Source organism: Penicillium rubens (genome assembly GCF_028828025.1).
Source record: "Penicillium rubens strain IBT 27055 chromosome Unknown utg000004l_segment0_segment0, whole genome shotgun sequence".
NCBI classification, from domain to species: Eukaryota; Fungi; Ascomycota; class Eurotiomycetes; order Eurotiales; family Aspergillaceae; genus Penicillium; species Penicillium rubens.
The window spans coordinates 2475145-2489741 of record NW_026890602.1 but is presented as its reverse complement, the minus strand read 5'-3'; the positions used below and the strand labels follow the sequence as shown (position 1 = coordinate 2489741).

The window sequence follows — 14597 nt, the reverse complement described above, 5'->3', positions numbered from 1 at the left end:
GTTATCACTTAATTGTATACTTCCAAATCGAGATCTACTCCACCACGTGACCGTAGTGATAACAAGCTCCAAGCTGGCATCAACCTCCGCTCCACCATTGTCCTCCTACTCAAGGTCTTTGCACCAATCCTCTATCGAAGTCTCCATCCGTGCTCTCTTAAACTATTCACCGCCAATTCCACACTCCCAAACTTCACCGATCTCCCAAATCCCAAATCATGGCTCCCAAGCGCCACGCGGCCTCAACTACCTCCGCGGCGCCCTCCACGCCCACGCCCGCGCCCACAACACCGAAACTCTCCTCAGGCCCAGCAACCCTCAAGACCAATGCCTCAGCTGCTGAGATCGCTGGCCATGTCTGGCAGCAGTATGCCTCCACAACGCCGCAGCGGACACTCCTCCTAGATGCCTTCATGGCGTTCCTGGTTCTTGTTGGTGGATTGCAGTTCGTGTACTGTGTTCTAGCTGGAAACTACGTAAGTCGAAGCTCCGGCTGGCAATGCCGCTAAATCTTCGTTACTTTTCATGGCCTCTTTTCTCTTGTCTTGTCTATACGGCGTGAGACCTGTGATTGGGAATCTATAGACCAATAGCTAACAACTCCACCCCATAATAGCCCTTCAATGCCTTCCTCAGTGGCTTTAGTGCTGCTGTTGGTCAATTCGTCCTTACGGCAAGTCTGCGCATGCAAACTAGTGACAGCGGTACCGGTTCTGGATCGAAGCCGAGCTCCAAGGGGAAGAATGCGCGCTTTGCGGATGAGAGTGAAGAACAGGGGACGGGTACTTCACATGAGAGGTGAGTCTCTTTTCCCGTTTTGTTCTTTCGTGGTGATAATCAACGTCACGATGGTTTTCTCAATGCAACGAATGCATATGCTGATCTGTAATTCTAGGGCCTTCGCCGATTACATCTTCGGAAGCTTGATCCTACACTTTTTCTGCGTCAACTTTATCAACTGAGCTGTGCTCGGCGCTAGATGCCTCCGTCCAATACCACGCTGGCTTTTTCTGCTTTCCGTCTGGGGTTGGTTCGTTTCAATCTCCAGATGGGGTGGGAATGTCGCCTCTTAGATATCCTTCCGCGTTGGAACCTTTTTAGCCGGTCCTTGTTCTAGTCCTGTATGCTAGGTCTTTGAAGCGAAAATGTTGTTCATATTTGATCTCTCTACTCACACAAGGTCGATTGTTGGGAAAGCATATGCTATCTATATGGCTGTATTTGGAAGGTAGCCTGGGTGTAGAGCAGACTACTTGGAGATGGGCTGAACGAAAAATACAATGACGGGCTATTCATATGGCTCTATTCGGAGACAGCCTGCGCGTGGAGCAGAGTATACTCGGAGATTAGCTATCCCAGTATAATCAAGAATATCCTTTAGCCAATTCAAGGTGTTGGGTGGAGGATGGTGCCGGTGGGCTCCATCCTCCCAGGTAAAAAAATGGAAACGATGCTTCAGAAGAAGCCGTAGACCGTGCTCATAAGTTGGGTGAGATACTAATACGATGGAAGATACGGGGTCTCAGGAAGTGATGATGAATATAGACAAGAGAACTAACTACTAGAGAAGTGCTGGTTTACACCTGGATGAGGAAGTGATTGATTTTCTCAACCCCAAGGCTTCTAGAGAGGAATGTTGTGTATGGAACGGCCGAAAGGCTTTCATTTTCCCATCTGCGTTTGATAGGAGAGTACAAGAGTCCCAAGCGAAATAAAGATAACCACGATGACCACAATAGCCACAATAGCCACAATTAACCACAATAACCACAATAACCCCTCCAGTTTTCAGTCACTCCACATCTCCTGGGGATCGCGGATCGAGTCCAACACAGCCTTTGAGGCGTGGACTGTCAGGACCCCAGACATTGGCTTGGACCCAGTCAAGCAGTGCCTCCATGCCTTTGCCTTTGTTTTCAATTTGATGGTAGCTCGGCGGTGCATCAATCATGTCAAATGGGTCCTCCCGGCTGTCGCCGACGAGGCCGAAAATCGAAACTTGTCGGTATCTGGTTATGCGGTAGCCCCGTTCCTGGACGGCGTTCTTGAACTGTTCCTTCAACAGTTTCTTATCGGTGGGAGAAACTTCAAAGCCTCTCGCTCTCCGACAACATGCACATTCGAGCGTGCAATGTCCAACACCAAGACTCCGTGACGGAAGCATTTTGCGGTTAAGACAGCAGCCACATCCACGAGCGCAGCATCCTTGTCGACCCGCGCATTCCTCGACGAGTGCACGATGCATATACCACTGCGGGTGTGAACGCCAAAGCTTAAAGGCCCTCAATTGAATATCTTCCAGGTCGGAACGACAGAACCACCACCTCTGAGACAGGAGCCAGTATTTCGTATTCAAGATACGGAGTCTTTCTTGGGCATCGACTCCCGGCGTAGCATTTCCTTCTTTGATAGATATCTCTTCTTGAACGACTTCTCGGAGGCTTTGCTCTGTGTCAAGGAGTGCGTACGAAACTTCAGGATGTATGGCGTTCTTGCGCCAAGTCAGGTATCGATATCGCTGGAGAGCGTTGATGTTCCCATCTCTTTCCAGCTTGATTTCCATTTCAGTCTTCTCGCCACGTATCGCCATGTCCGTCCGGCTGTGAGGTGTATGTTTAGTAGGCGAGCTCCAGGGGAGTAAAGAGGATGGTTTCTCTTCGCCCAGCATTATGTCTATCAGGCTGTGATGTGTTGCCCGCTTAGTAGGTGAACTCGGGTGGAGTGAAGAGGATGGCATGTTCGGTGTTTATGCTTGGTGTTTGGTGCTTGTTGCTTGGTGCTTGAGATTTCTGAGTTGCGAAGGGAAAGGCCTTTGAGGGATTCGAGTGGTTCTTATGCTCATGCTCTGACTTGAACCTCCGACTCCCAATTGGGGTCGGTTGAACCTCCGACACTCAAGTTGGGTCGGACCTGATCCACGGTAAACCTTGGGAAACAAAGGGTAAGACCTCAACCGTCCCGAACGTTCTTTGGTTCATCAATGTATGGATGATCTTGGTTATAGCCACCTGGGCAGCTGGGTAGCAACGCTGACTCCTATGATAGGGCAGTCAGTGTATAGTCCCCATATCGCATTTTGCCAAAACATTTCAAATAATCAGTAGATGTTTATTTTATTAACTATAGAGATTAGCAGAGATTAATGTAGAAATTGACACTATATATATGGAGATATTGTAGAAAGTGGCATAGAAGTTGATATACTCAGAATTGAGATATAAATCAAGCCCTTTCCCTACTATCTACCTAATAGACTATTGAGGAGAAGAAAATAATTATATAACTAGATTAGCTAGATAACTACCTAAAAAGACTACCTAGGGGGACTACTAAAAAGACCTCTAAAAAGACCTCTAAAAAGACCTCTAAAAGGATATTGGAATACACTACCTAAGAAGACCACTAAGAAGACTGCGGCCGTATAGCCATATTCCAAGGCTATAGAAATTAATTCCTAAGATTTGAACGGAGGTAATAGTGATGCACGTCACTTGTGCAGGCTGGCACCTTCCCTATAGTCACCTTGGGCTTCCGTCGTAGGCCATAAAGCAGTCTCGTACTAGGAACATCACTTTATCAAAGTACACACATCATGCCGCTTATGATCTCTTCTGCTTTTACGTTGTTTGTTGCCCTGGGTAAGTCTACCTTCTTTCGAAGCCTTCATCTATGGCATCCTCCGTGTCCATTTTGTTTTGTGACATCTACAATACGTTTTTCAAGTTGAAACAATTTGCTAACATAGTCACCAGGAGCTTCAAAGGTTCCAACATTCGGCCTAGAAAGAAGAAAACCCCTGGCCTTGCTCCCCCCCCCCCCCCCCCCCCCGGCCGTTAATTGGGTTGCCCTGTTGGACAAAAGTCCGTGGCTTGCGTTCGTTGTTGTTTTTTTGGGTCTTGCTCTACAAGTTTGGAACGGGCACAATCCACATCTGCTCCCACTTAGCCATGGAGTACTTCTCGCGGTATGTTGTGGATTACTACATAGAAATCATGACGCTGACAGCTTTTCAAGCCACCCACCGTCCTCCCGATTCCGATGGCTCAGCCATCGAACTGAACAACCTTCCTCCTCTCCCGGCCCCTGGCTCAACGCCAGATCTTCTGGATAGTCCCGTTCCAGATTCGGGCTCGCCAACCCTCCTCTCCCACCGCTGCCAGGTAATCTCCGCAGCCAGTAAGCCGTCGAGGTAAGTGCATGTGGAAGACTGATTACCGAAGTCTAGGACATATAATGTGAACCCTTTCACTTGTTCAATTCTAGCTTTAACAGACATGCATGCTAACGTGTTACTTGAACATAGAATCAATCTCCGGCTATGTTCCAGTCAAAGGAACATTCTGTATCTCTTTTGTTGTCAAGACGCCCAATATATATTTAGTAGAGTGGGCAATGGGTATCGATTAAACAGTGCATGCAAATGGTTCTAAAGACAAAATGATATTGTACAAACAGGGCACTTAACTCCCTAATGCTTTTTGTTTCCACAGCAAGACTAGAATGCACGTCCTGGTCTCCGGGGCACCGTAGGCCTCTTGACCACACTGCTTCCAGGACGACTTCCGCCTCCATCAACATTGCCTCCAGGCCGCGAGGAAGCAGAAGATGAAGCAGTCAAGCCACCGACCTTGCGTCCTGGCTTGATGATAGGTTTACGCACGGCGGACTTTCCGCCAACCTCGATTTCCTTTCTGCGGCGGGTGGGGTCGTTGCGTTCCTGTTCGCGCAATTTCTCAGCAGCAGCGCGTTCACGGTCAGCCGCCATCTGCTCTTCGATTTCCATGCGCTTGTTAAACTCGATTTCTGTCACGCGGCGGTCGCGTTGTGAGTAGCCTTTCTCTTTGACGGAGTAGAAGACACCACCGAGTTCGGCGAGCCACTGGGAGAAACAAGTTAGTTTAGAACTAGATGACATACAGGCGAAAGGAGGGAGGGGAGTCGTAACTTACATGAGGGTCAACGGCTGTCACTGTGGACATGTATTCCTTGGCTGTCAGGATCAACTCGTGGTAGACGACGTACTCGGGCACATGGCCGATACCGTAAAGGGCGCTTGTGGGATGGAGCGCCATGGTCACGCTGGTGCGAAGGTTGATGAACTCGCCGATGCCCTTTAGTCGTGCGGCTTGATGGAAGAAGCCCGAACAGATGCACTTGCGGATCTGGTCCCAGTCTGTGCCGCAGCTGATGAGGGGCATTTTTTGTTGGGTCATGATGTCCTGGAGTTGGTCTCGTACTTCCTTGGCGCGGCGCAGGGTTTTGGAGTGCAAAAAGTGCTTGGTGCACCAAGCATCGGAGTGACCGTTGGTTTTCCATTGAGTATAAACATGGAGAAGAGTCAAGTGGTCAGATTCTGGAACGAAGAATTTCTCGCGGGCAGAATCGGATTCCTCCTGTCGTTCCTTGGGACGATAAAAGACGTTGGGGACTGAAAGCATTGCGACAATGGATAACATTTCCTCGCTGCACTCGTATTCATCGGAGGCCATTATTATGAGCTTGGCAAGAGGTGGATCCATAGGGAATGGCGTCATGCGACGTCCTAGAGGTGTAAGCTCACCTAGGTTATCCAGAGCGCCCAGCGACCACAGCTCGAAAAGAGAGGTGGAGATTGTCTCTTGTGGGGGAGGATCCATGAAGTCGAAGTCCAAAAGGTCCTTCACGCCAAGGGATTTCAGTAAAAGTATGGTATTGGCAAGACTGGTTCGCTGAATCTCCGGGATTGTTGAAATGTAAAGCTCGTTCTTGTAGGCTGTCTCCGTATATAGACGATAGGCCTTGCCCGGCCCAGTCCGTCCAGCACGTCCAGATCGCTGGTTTGCATTGGCTTGGGAAATCGGAGTGACCTGGAGAGAGTCCATTCCCATGCGCGGGTTGTACACCTTCAGCTTTGAGTAACCTGCATCCACGACGAACATGATGCCGTCGACCGTCAGACTTGTCTCAGCAATGTTCGTAGCCACGATTACTTTGCGCACGCCCGGGGCGGCCTTCTCGAAGATCCTTGCTTGTTGCTCGGCCGGCATTTGACTGTAGATGGGTAAAACACTGAGTTTTGGCGGATCATTCAGCTGCTTCAACCTTTCTTCGACCAGCTCGCAGGTTGCCTCGATGTCTTCTTGTCCCGTCATGAAGACAAGAATATCACCAGCGCCCTGGGATACATGAATGGCCAAGACCTGCTTGACCGCACTATCAACATAATCTTCACAGGGTGTGCGCGAGAAGTGAAGATCAACAGGGAAAGTCCTGCCAGGAATGATAAATTCTGCAGCACCGCCAAAGAAGCGCGAAAATCGTTCGGAGTTCATCGTTGCCGAGGTCACGATCAATTTCAGATCCCTGCGCCGAGTGAGGACTTTCTTGAGAAGACCCATCAAGACATCGGTGTTCAAAGCTCTTTCGTGTGCCTCGTCCATAATGATGCACGAGTATTTGTCGAGATCCTTTTGGGTGAGAGATTCTCGCAGCAATACTCCATCCGTCATGTCTTGTATATAGATTAGCTACATGATCCCACCAAAGCGGAAGGGGAGAAACTCACATTTGATCACCGTGTCATCACTCGTACAATCCTCGAAACGGATAGAGTATCCGACGAGTGCACCGAGCTCAACATCCATCTCCTCACTGACACGCTTCGCGACACTCATAGCAGCCACACGGCGAGGCTGCGTGCATCCGATCATACCGAACTTAGAGTAGCCATCCTCGTGTAGGAATTGAGTTAATTGGGTGGTTTTTCCAGATCCAGTCTCTCCAACGACCACCACAACTTGGTTATCCCGGATGACTCTCATTAGATCTTCGCGCACGGCAAAGGCAGGCAGATACTCTCTCTGCTCGCGCATGGTCTTACTCTTGCTGAAAGCGCTGGAGCCACCGTCTTTCTTCATATGATTGGCAAATTTGTTTCCTCCTCCTTTGTAGGTTTCCTCGACAGGCATGGCGACTGCGCTGTCTCCTTCGTCCTCTTTGACGCCCATGAAGTTTCCCAGGGCTGTGCCGGCGACATTTGTCGCCTCCTGTGCTTGCTTTTGTCGCTCGCGCTGCTGTCGGCGCTCATTAACGACCCTGCTTCCTTTCCGACTGAATACCGCCATGTCACTCTGTGGATCCCGAACAGCGGAGATCGGCTCCAGCTGCTTCGTGAATATCGTGCGGCCATCGAGAAAAGGCGGCCGGAGGTCGTGGACGAGCAAATGTACTCGGGTCGCTTCTTCATCTTCGGGCATGAAGTCGCCGTCATGATCGCGTCGTTGCGCCACTCCAGAAGTGAGCATTCGATTGGTCTCCCAGTTGTCAATGTCCTTCCGTTTTGCGTCACGTAAGCCTGGTGGGAGGTGTCCAAAGCCCTTGTGCCTTTTGGCCGGAGGGCCCATGTCGTTGCGAGACATGTCGTTCAACCGGGCTAGTAATCCAGGTCTAAGGCTTGAGCGACTCGCAACGTACTACCCTGTCTGGTCTGCGGGTGGTTAAGTCTATGAGAAAGCGATTCCGCGGAGTCGAACCTCTTTCCTATCGGTTAGCACTCTAAAGTCTTACCGCCTTTTATTGCCTGAAGAACGCCACCGCGCTGACAGTCTAGCTTCTAGGTAGGTAGGAACCTAATCTTCTAAGAAGGCAATGTTATCGGCAATATTCAGCCTCGTTTTCTTAAGGAGGTAGCTTCTTGGCAGCCTTGCTGATCCAAAGTAGCCTTTTCTTTATATTGTAGAGGAAAGCGGTGGAGCTGATCGTTATCGCAATCAAACATTGCAAACTGTAGTATCAGTCACGTGGCTAGTAACTTACTTCTTGAACAACGTATAAATTGGTGGCGTAGAGGTAAATCAACAATTATTACAATAATATCGGGGCTCACTTGAGTACTTTAGTAAATATATGTACTATTTAAAGCTAAATTAACTTGTGTGCGGGGTGTGAGGTGCATCAAAAATTCTATAGTAGTGGCCTCTGCCAACACCGCCCCGCATCGTCATCTCAATTTCTCGAGCTCCCTAGTGCCAACCACACCGTGTCAAACAGCCATCATGTCTAGCCAGAAACAAATTGACCCTAAGAAGCAGCAAGGTATGCTTTTCTATTGCCCCTCCAGACCTCTAGAATCCACGAAAGCTGATGCGAACCTCTCAATCTAGAGCTTCAGAACCAATACACCAACTTCAAGAATACTCTTCAGCAATTAGCGCAAAAGATTGGCGATATCGAGCAAGAGGCAGAAGAACACAAGTGAGTCACAATCAGGGTTATGCGCTGTCCCAGCATATTGGGATGTTGCTGGGATTGAATCGGGGGCTTCACCACGAGCTAGCACAACCAGCGATGTCCCAACCAATATGTACAATGCTAACATCTAATTTTTTTTTTCAGGCTCGTGATTGAGACCCTCGACCCTCTCGCCGCAGACCGCAAATGTTTCCGCATGGTAAATGGCGTCTTAGTTGAGCGCACCGTCAAAGATGTGCTTCCTACACTCAAGACCAACTCAGATGGGTTGAAGCAAGTATTGGAGGACATGCTCAAGCAGTACAAGTCCAAGCAGAGTGAGCTGGATACCTGGAAGGTAAGCACATCTCATGTTTCATGGTCGTTCCTAGGCCTGAAACCATATCCGTGAATTTGCGATGCGGGCAGTGCTGACTTAAGTTTCCCCTTTACAGAAGAAAAACAACATCCAGGTTGTGCAGCCTTAATGCCTTCCTTTTCTTTGTATACTTTCGATTTACGTGTTCCCGGGTGGTGCTATCTGAGTGTCAGAACAATAGGCTACCGGCGTTACTAGGATGGCAAAAGACTAGACATAATGCAGCGTTGATTTGTGCTTTGATGCCAAACTTGCGAGGTTAGCTCCTTAACATAGTAAAAAAGAAATGCCCGTCAGTCCTGATTTATTGATGTTCCAACTTAGTGTCTTGGGCCTCAGTAGTGTCAAGCCTGGGATAACTTGGAAGCTGTAATTGACAGCCAACTTGAACCATCTAGCCAAGTGTTTAGGGATTGCACAAACCGGACGTACTTATGGATACTTATGAGTGCAAGCCTTCGAAGTGATGTCTGACTTTATAGCGGAAGCCACCTACGCACTGGATCAACTCGAAGGATTATGTATCTTTTGTACAGCAACTCCATGCAAAAGGTACTTAAACACGAAATAATCAGGTAGGTATCTACATGCTTATATGTGGTATTATGATATCCCCGGCCGCATTCCTTAAAAGACGTCTTGCACTGCAGCCTCTTTAACCATGCCTTACAGAGTATCGACCTAGCCTTTACATGATTCTAGCATTGTAGATATTAGTGACCGAAGTCACCCAGTGTTGATGTGCCAGAACTTTTTGTATAGGACCAAGACTAGGTCTGCAATCTGTACATTACAGTGGAGCCAATAAATATTAAATATTCTGGCTTAGGGCCTATGTTGAATTGTATTCGGCCAATGTGCTAACAAAAAGCGTAGACCGAAGTTCAGCCAAGTTCAGCGGGGCTCCAGCGCTGTTCCACCTCGCGGGGCATCAGATCAGCGCTCTATCAGTTCAATTTACCCAACATATCCATTCGAGACATCCGACCTAGTATATTCATTATCCTACACGAATTATAGTGAGATTTTGTTAGAATCACCTTGGAACCTCAAGGTTCTCTAACTATTACGTCATCGGAGAAGCTGAGAACCACCTCACACGTTCAAGATGACCGCCGGCAACAGGGTCCTTCACGTGGGGATAATTGGGTAAGAAGCGCATTACCAAAGGGACAGCCTGTAACCAATTGATACTGATACTCCAGCCAGATGTGGCGAAATCACCCAAGTTGCCCATATTCCAACTCTCGGCTTCCTCTCGGATTACTTCCAAGTCACCTACGTGTGTGATGTATCCGACAATGCACTCGAACACTGTGCCAAAAAGGTCATTGGGGGCATACCTAAAACGACTCGTAAGGCAGAGGAGCTCTGTGCCTCCCCGGACGTGGACATCGTGATGATTGCCAACAGCGACGCCTTCCACGTTCCCCACGCCGTACTGGGCCTAAAACACGGCAAAGTCGTCTTCGTCGAGAAACCTATGGCTCTCTCCCTGCAAGATGCGGACCAGCTCATCGAGCTCGAGCAGACAACTTCCGGAAAGCTGATGGTGGGATACATGCGGCGGTATGCGAGTGCCTTTATCGACGCCGTCAAGGAAATAGGAAGCTTTGATCAAGTGTGCTATGCGCGCGTGCGCGACATCGTCGGCCCGAACTCGAACTTTGTTGGTCAGTCTGGTACGTTTCCCAAGGTTTTCTCTGATTACAGAGCAGAGGACGTGAAGGAGTTGTCGAGCCGGACAAACGAGTTCCTTGAACAGGCTTTGACGGCGGAATTGGGGATTCCGGTTACGCCTGATACTGCTGCTCAGTGGAGGAACTTGGGAAGTCTTGGCTCCCATGATCTTAGTGCCATGAGAGAGGCTCTTGGTATGCCGACGGCTGTGCTTGGTGCTTCTCTATGCTCTGCGAATGGACCGCCATTCTGGAGGTAAGTTACAAATTCTATATCTGTGGTCGCGGCTGATATGTTGATTTCTTCCCCTCTAGTGCCCTTTTCCAATATCCCTCTTTTGCTGTGTCTTATGAGTCCGGGATTGATGACGTCCCCCGTTTCGATGCGTCGATTGAGGTCTTTGGTGGGCATAAGACTGTCAAGATCTGCTTTGATTCGCCTTACGTCAAGGGGTTGCCTACAACTATGCACGTTCGTGAGAAATTGGAAGATGGCTCATTCCGGGAGTCTGTGGTTCGGAAGACGTACGAGGATGCTTATACTTTGGAAATGAAGGAGCTTTACGCATTTGTTGTTGAGGGTAAGCCGGCTAAAACCACTTCACAGGATGCTAAGAAAGATCTTGAGATCTTCGGAATGATTATGAAGGCAGGTCTGGAAGGGCAGGCTAGGCTTAATGGTGTTGTTCCAAACTAGTCTTCGGCATACTCATGCGGTGTACATACTTTTGGAAGCATTGCTATGGAAATGGATAACTAAAAAGGCCGCCGCCCGTAGGCGATCCGGCAGCTTGAGATCAAACGGCACTCAAACTGAGGATGGACGGGGTCCAAGAGGCAATGCGCCAAATGGTCACCCATCCACTCATCCACATAGGGCAGTGCCATGTCCCATATCCTTGGTATCTACTTTTGCTTTCCAGTGGTGATGTTGAAGAAGACACCAGGGACACCAGGATATGCAGCTCCACTTCCAGATATGTCACTTTTCTGGTAGCGTCATCGGTTGAGATTTTGCGCACTTGCATTACTCCAGTTCTTCAGCGTGATCTCCTCGTCCTGTTTGAAAGATCTGGCATCAACCTGCTCTAGAACAATAGAAGAGGAGAAAGCAACCACTTTCTCGCCAAGGGCGGTGTTTTTGACATGCTTTTGGCGCTTTTCCGTGTACGGGATAGCGGGACAAGCACCTAGGGCATCCATATATCCCGGAAGTACTCCGTAGAGCTGGCTAGTGGAGGCCAGCGATATACAGCCGTATAGGCCCTTCCTAGATTCTACGAGGGCAGGATCATCTTTCCCACCATCAGCCGACCATTCGATGTAACACGGTTGTTAGGTTTCCGGTATAGTAGTAACAAAGCTTAACAAGGCCGTGGCTGAAAGATCGTATTCACTTATAGCGAATTAGAAACAAGGCTTTCAATGCTTAAGCTGTGGCTTGCCGTAACATACCGCGGCTGTGCGAGCAAATATAGATCGACCTGTGGACTAGAGGAATGGCAATATTCAGCCCAGTAAGGTGATATTTTATAAATTTTCAAAACATATATATCAAATCCTAAGCAATTCCCAAAGAGTACCTACCTAAGTAGGAATGACCTCGTGATACGATTTTGGCCCATTTCTTTTTACATAATCCGCTTCTCCGCATCCACGTGAGTCTCCACTAGAAGACCCGATCCCGCAGTCCCTCAACTTCCCGACATTTTTGTTTCTTGATTTCGTTGTTTGTCGCATTATCCTCGGCAATCGTTTCGGAGTTCGCCCATGATGCCTTGAAGTGACTGGTGTTGGTGACTCAAATAATGCAGAATCGTGGCCGATTTGGACGAATGATGTCAATGGTACTCCTACCATGTCCTCCGTCAACGATAACGCCCCCTCGCCGCTCCCGGCGGATGGGGTGAGCAAGCGCAAACAAGGTAAGCGCTTGCAATGCCCCCTGTCTGCCTGGTCATTGTTCATCTTAATTTGTGGTCTCTTTTTGTTCTCGGTTATTGGTTATTTTTCCGCGATCAGACTCGCTGACGGGTGACTCAAAAAACTCTTAGGCTCTGCAGCTTGTGTCCACTGTCACCGGCGCAAGGTTCGCTGCGATGCCCGTACCGTCGGGACACCCTGCACTAACTGTCGCGCCTCCGGAAAGGCCGACTGTCGCATACACGAAAAGAAAAAGCGTCTTGCAGTACGCTCAATCCTAGATCCCGTTCCGATCCGATCTCGGCCTCTACCCACATCCGATACCACTTCGAACCCGACCCTTGCAGCGGGGACACCACTACCACCAAGCTTTCCAACTGCATTCCAAAGTGGCCATGCTACACCAGTATCTGGGGGCCTTCCGCAACATGGATTTCAGCAAGGCACGGGATCGGAGACATTTGGCCGCCACGGCCCTGATATGGCGCATGCCCACGAGGCACATACGGAGATGGAGCAACATCTCGTCAAATTGATAGATGAAGAGGAATCCGGCAGAAGGGAGATCCAAAGAGGCGTGCGCGCCTTCTACGTCGGACATGAACATTCCAACATGTCATTCTTGTTCCGACAACAACGAGAACAGGATGACGATGTATACCATTTTGCGAGCAACGAAATCCCACGGCGTCACATGAAGACGGGTCACGATCAGCTTCTTATGGATGCTCTAACACTTCCAGAACCGGCTCTGGCAGATGAATTGGTACAGGCTTATTTCACATATGTCAATCCGGGATACCCTATCGTCGACGAAGATTTATTCATGACGCAATACCGAAACCGGGATCCTGCAGATCCTCCGCCAGTTTTACTTCTTCAAGCAATCTTGCTAGTTGGGGCGCATGTTTCTCGTGGAAAAGCAGAGCGAGACGCTCTGAAAGAGATTTTTTTCCGCCGCACCAAGTATCTGTTTGACAATCGTATCGAGCGAAATCGCGACATTCTTGTTCAAGCGGCCCTTCTTTTGACGTGGCATTCTGATAGCGCAGATGATGATGTTGCTGCAGATGCTCACTTTTGGGTTGGAGCCGCTGCACGTATCGCCACGGGACTTGGAATGCACCGTAATCCCGTCTCCAGTAGCTTCGTGACTCGCGACCGGCGAATGTGGCGGAGAGTCTGGTTCATTCTGGTCCAATTTGATGTGTTGATTTCCCTGTCATATGGCCGACCTCAAGCGATGTAAGTCGTCCCGAACGACCAACTTCGCAGCAAATACTAATCAAGTTTCAATCTAGCAATTTGGACGATTCCGATGTGTCTCCTTTGACGCCCGCTGATTTTGAGAATTGCGGCCCTCTTGTACAAGCAGATTACGTGATCCATTTTACCGAACTATGTACGATGATTTCGTATCTCATTCGCGATCGATTTGGACTTCGGGCAAGTGAGGAACGGCGAAAGGCCGTCCTTCAAGAAGCCGACGGATCACTGGCAACCTGGTCTCTGAAACTTCCTGATAATCTTCGCCTTCGTGCGTCTGATATGGACCCTTGGTCCGCCATGCTCCATTTGACCTACAACAACTTCCTCATTCTGCTGCATCGGCCCCATCCAAGAGCCTCGGCCTATTCCGATGATTATGGCCCTCACGATGCAGAAATTTGTAGTGCGGCCGCCGGGGTTATAGCCTCAATATTCGAAGAGCTCAGGATGCATGAGCGCTTGAAGTTCCTTTGGTACACTGGCGTCCATACACTCTTCACGGCCATGATTCAAGTCCGAGTTGAGCTCCGCTTCTCCAATCCTGTTCTTGCCATCAATGCCTTACGCCGCTTTGATTCTGCCTCTTACTCGCTGCGCGAGTTAGCTCAATACTGGGTTCACGCTGGCACAATCCTGCGACTCTTCGAAGACTCCAAGCGCCTGCAAGAGGACCTTCGGATGGCAACTACTGAACGACCCAAGCCGTTCAACGACACTCATCACGCGCATAAGATGCCCGTTGCCTCCCCTGTTCCATCAATTACCATGCAAACCCCCGGACCACTCTCTTTCGGTGTGCCCACTCCCGAATCTACCCCTCTCCAACAGACGACCCTTTCACCACAACCCAATCCTCAATTCAACAATTGGATTGCACCTCTCCGGCTTAATGTAGGCCCGCTGGAAAGGAACGATCCTTTCTCAAGCAGCATGCAGGTAGATTCCATTGAGCCAGCTCGCGACTACCCGGACTGGCGACAGTTGTTTGCCTTCGGTGATGTAGACCTACCTCCGCCTGTGGGCGTAGAAGGTCTGACCGAGCTTGAAGATGAATGGCGGCAGATATACTGGCAGGATGCCCCGATGGCCGATCTTATTCACGATGGAGGATGGATACATAGCTAGCTTTGGCTCGCTAC

The 14597-nt window shown here is 49.4% G+C and overlaps 8 protein-coding genes across 8 annotated transcripts; 5 read left to right on the top strand and 3 right to left on the bottom strand.

The window, feature by feature from the left end:
* Positions 1 to 186: 186 nt before the first annotated feature.
* On the top strand, positions 187 to 962 carry N7525_010923 (putative oligosaccharyl transferase subunit Dad1; the record flags this gene model as incomplete). The annotated part of the gene is made up of 3 exons (XM_061215281.1): positions 187 to 476; positions 617 to 798; positions 896 to 962. Exons 1-3 carry the CDS (start codon positions 219 to 221, stop codon positions 960 to 962), a joined length of 507 nt encoding a protein of 168 aa, XP_061067793.1. The 5' UTR covers positions 187 to 218.
* Positions 963 to 1792: 830 nt separating this feature from the next.
* On the bottom strand, positions 1793 to 2668 carry N7525_010922 (uncharacterized protein; the record flags this gene model as incomplete). The annotated part of the gene is made up of 1 exon (XM_002561095.2): positions 1793 to 2668. The coding sequence occupies one exon, from the start codon at positions 2666 to 2668 to the stop codon at positions 1793 to 1795; it is 876 nt and encodes a 291-aa protein (XP_002561141.1).
* A 1279-nt stretch (positions 2669 to 3947) lies between these two features.
* On the top strand, positions 3948 to 4193 carry N7525_010921 (uncharacterized protein; the record flags this gene model as incomplete). The annotated part of the gene is made up of 1 exon (XM_061215280.1): positions 3948 to 4193. The coding sequence occupies one exon, from the start codon at positions 3948 to 3950 to the stop codon at positions 4191 to 4193; it is 246 nt and encodes an 81-aa protein (XP_061067792.1).
* A 302-nt stretch (positions 4194 to 4495) lies between these two features.
* N7525_010920 (putative mRNA splicing factor RNA helicase (Prp16)) lies at positions 4496 to 7397 on the bottom strand (the record flags this gene model as incomplete). Its single annotated transcript, XM_002561096.2, has 3 exons — positions 4496 to 4879; positions 4950 to 6490; positions 6545 to 7397. 3 exons carry the CDS (start codon positions 7395 to 7397, stop codon positions 4496 to 4498), a joined length of 2778 nt encoding a protein of 925 aa, XP_002561142.1.
* A 636-nt stretch (positions 7398 to 8033) lies between these two features.
* On the top strand, positions 8034 to 8696 carry N7525_010919 (putative prefoldin subunit 2; the record flags this gene model as incomplete). The annotated part of the gene is made up of 4 exons (XM_061215279.1): positions 8034 to 8073; positions 8142 to 8232; positions 8374 to 8566; positions 8664 to 8696. The coding sequence occupies 4 exons, from the start codon at positions 8034 to 8036 to the stop codon at positions 8694 to 8696; spliced, it is 357 nt and encodes a 118-aa protein (XP_061067791.1).
* A 999-nt stretch (positions 8697 to 9695) lies between these two features.
* N7525_010918 (Gfo/Idh/MocA family protein) lies at positions 9696 to 10963 on the top strand (the record flags this gene model as incomplete). Its single annotated transcript, XM_002561098.1, has 3 exons — positions 9696 to 9736; positions 9797 to 10522; positions 10582 to 10963. 3 exons carry the CDS (start codon positions 9696 to 9698, stop codon positions 10961 to 10963), a joined length of 1149 nt encoding a protein of 382 aa, XP_002561144.1.
* A 302-nt stretch (positions 10964 to 11265) lies between these two features.
* Positions 11266 to 11469, bottom strand: N7525_010917 (uncharacterized protein; the record flags this gene model as incomplete). Its single annotated transcript, XM_061215278.1, has 1 exon — positions 11266 to 11469. One exon carries the CDS (start codon positions 11467 to 11469, stop codon positions 11266 to 11268), a length of 204 nt encoding a protein of 67 aa, XP_061067790.1.
* A 655-nt stretch (positions 11470 to 12124) lies between these two features.
* Positions 12125 to 14583, top strand: N7525_010916 (uncharacterized protein; the record flags this gene model as incomplete). The annotated part of the gene is made up of 3 exons (XM_061215277.1): positions 12125 to 12191; positions 12321 to 13434; positions 13491 to 14583. 3 exons carry the CDS (start codon positions 12125 to 12127, stop codon positions 14581 to 14583), a joined length of 2274 nt encoding a protein of 757 aa, XP_061067789.1.
* Between the last annotated feature and the right edge of the window lie 14 nt (positions 14584 to 14597).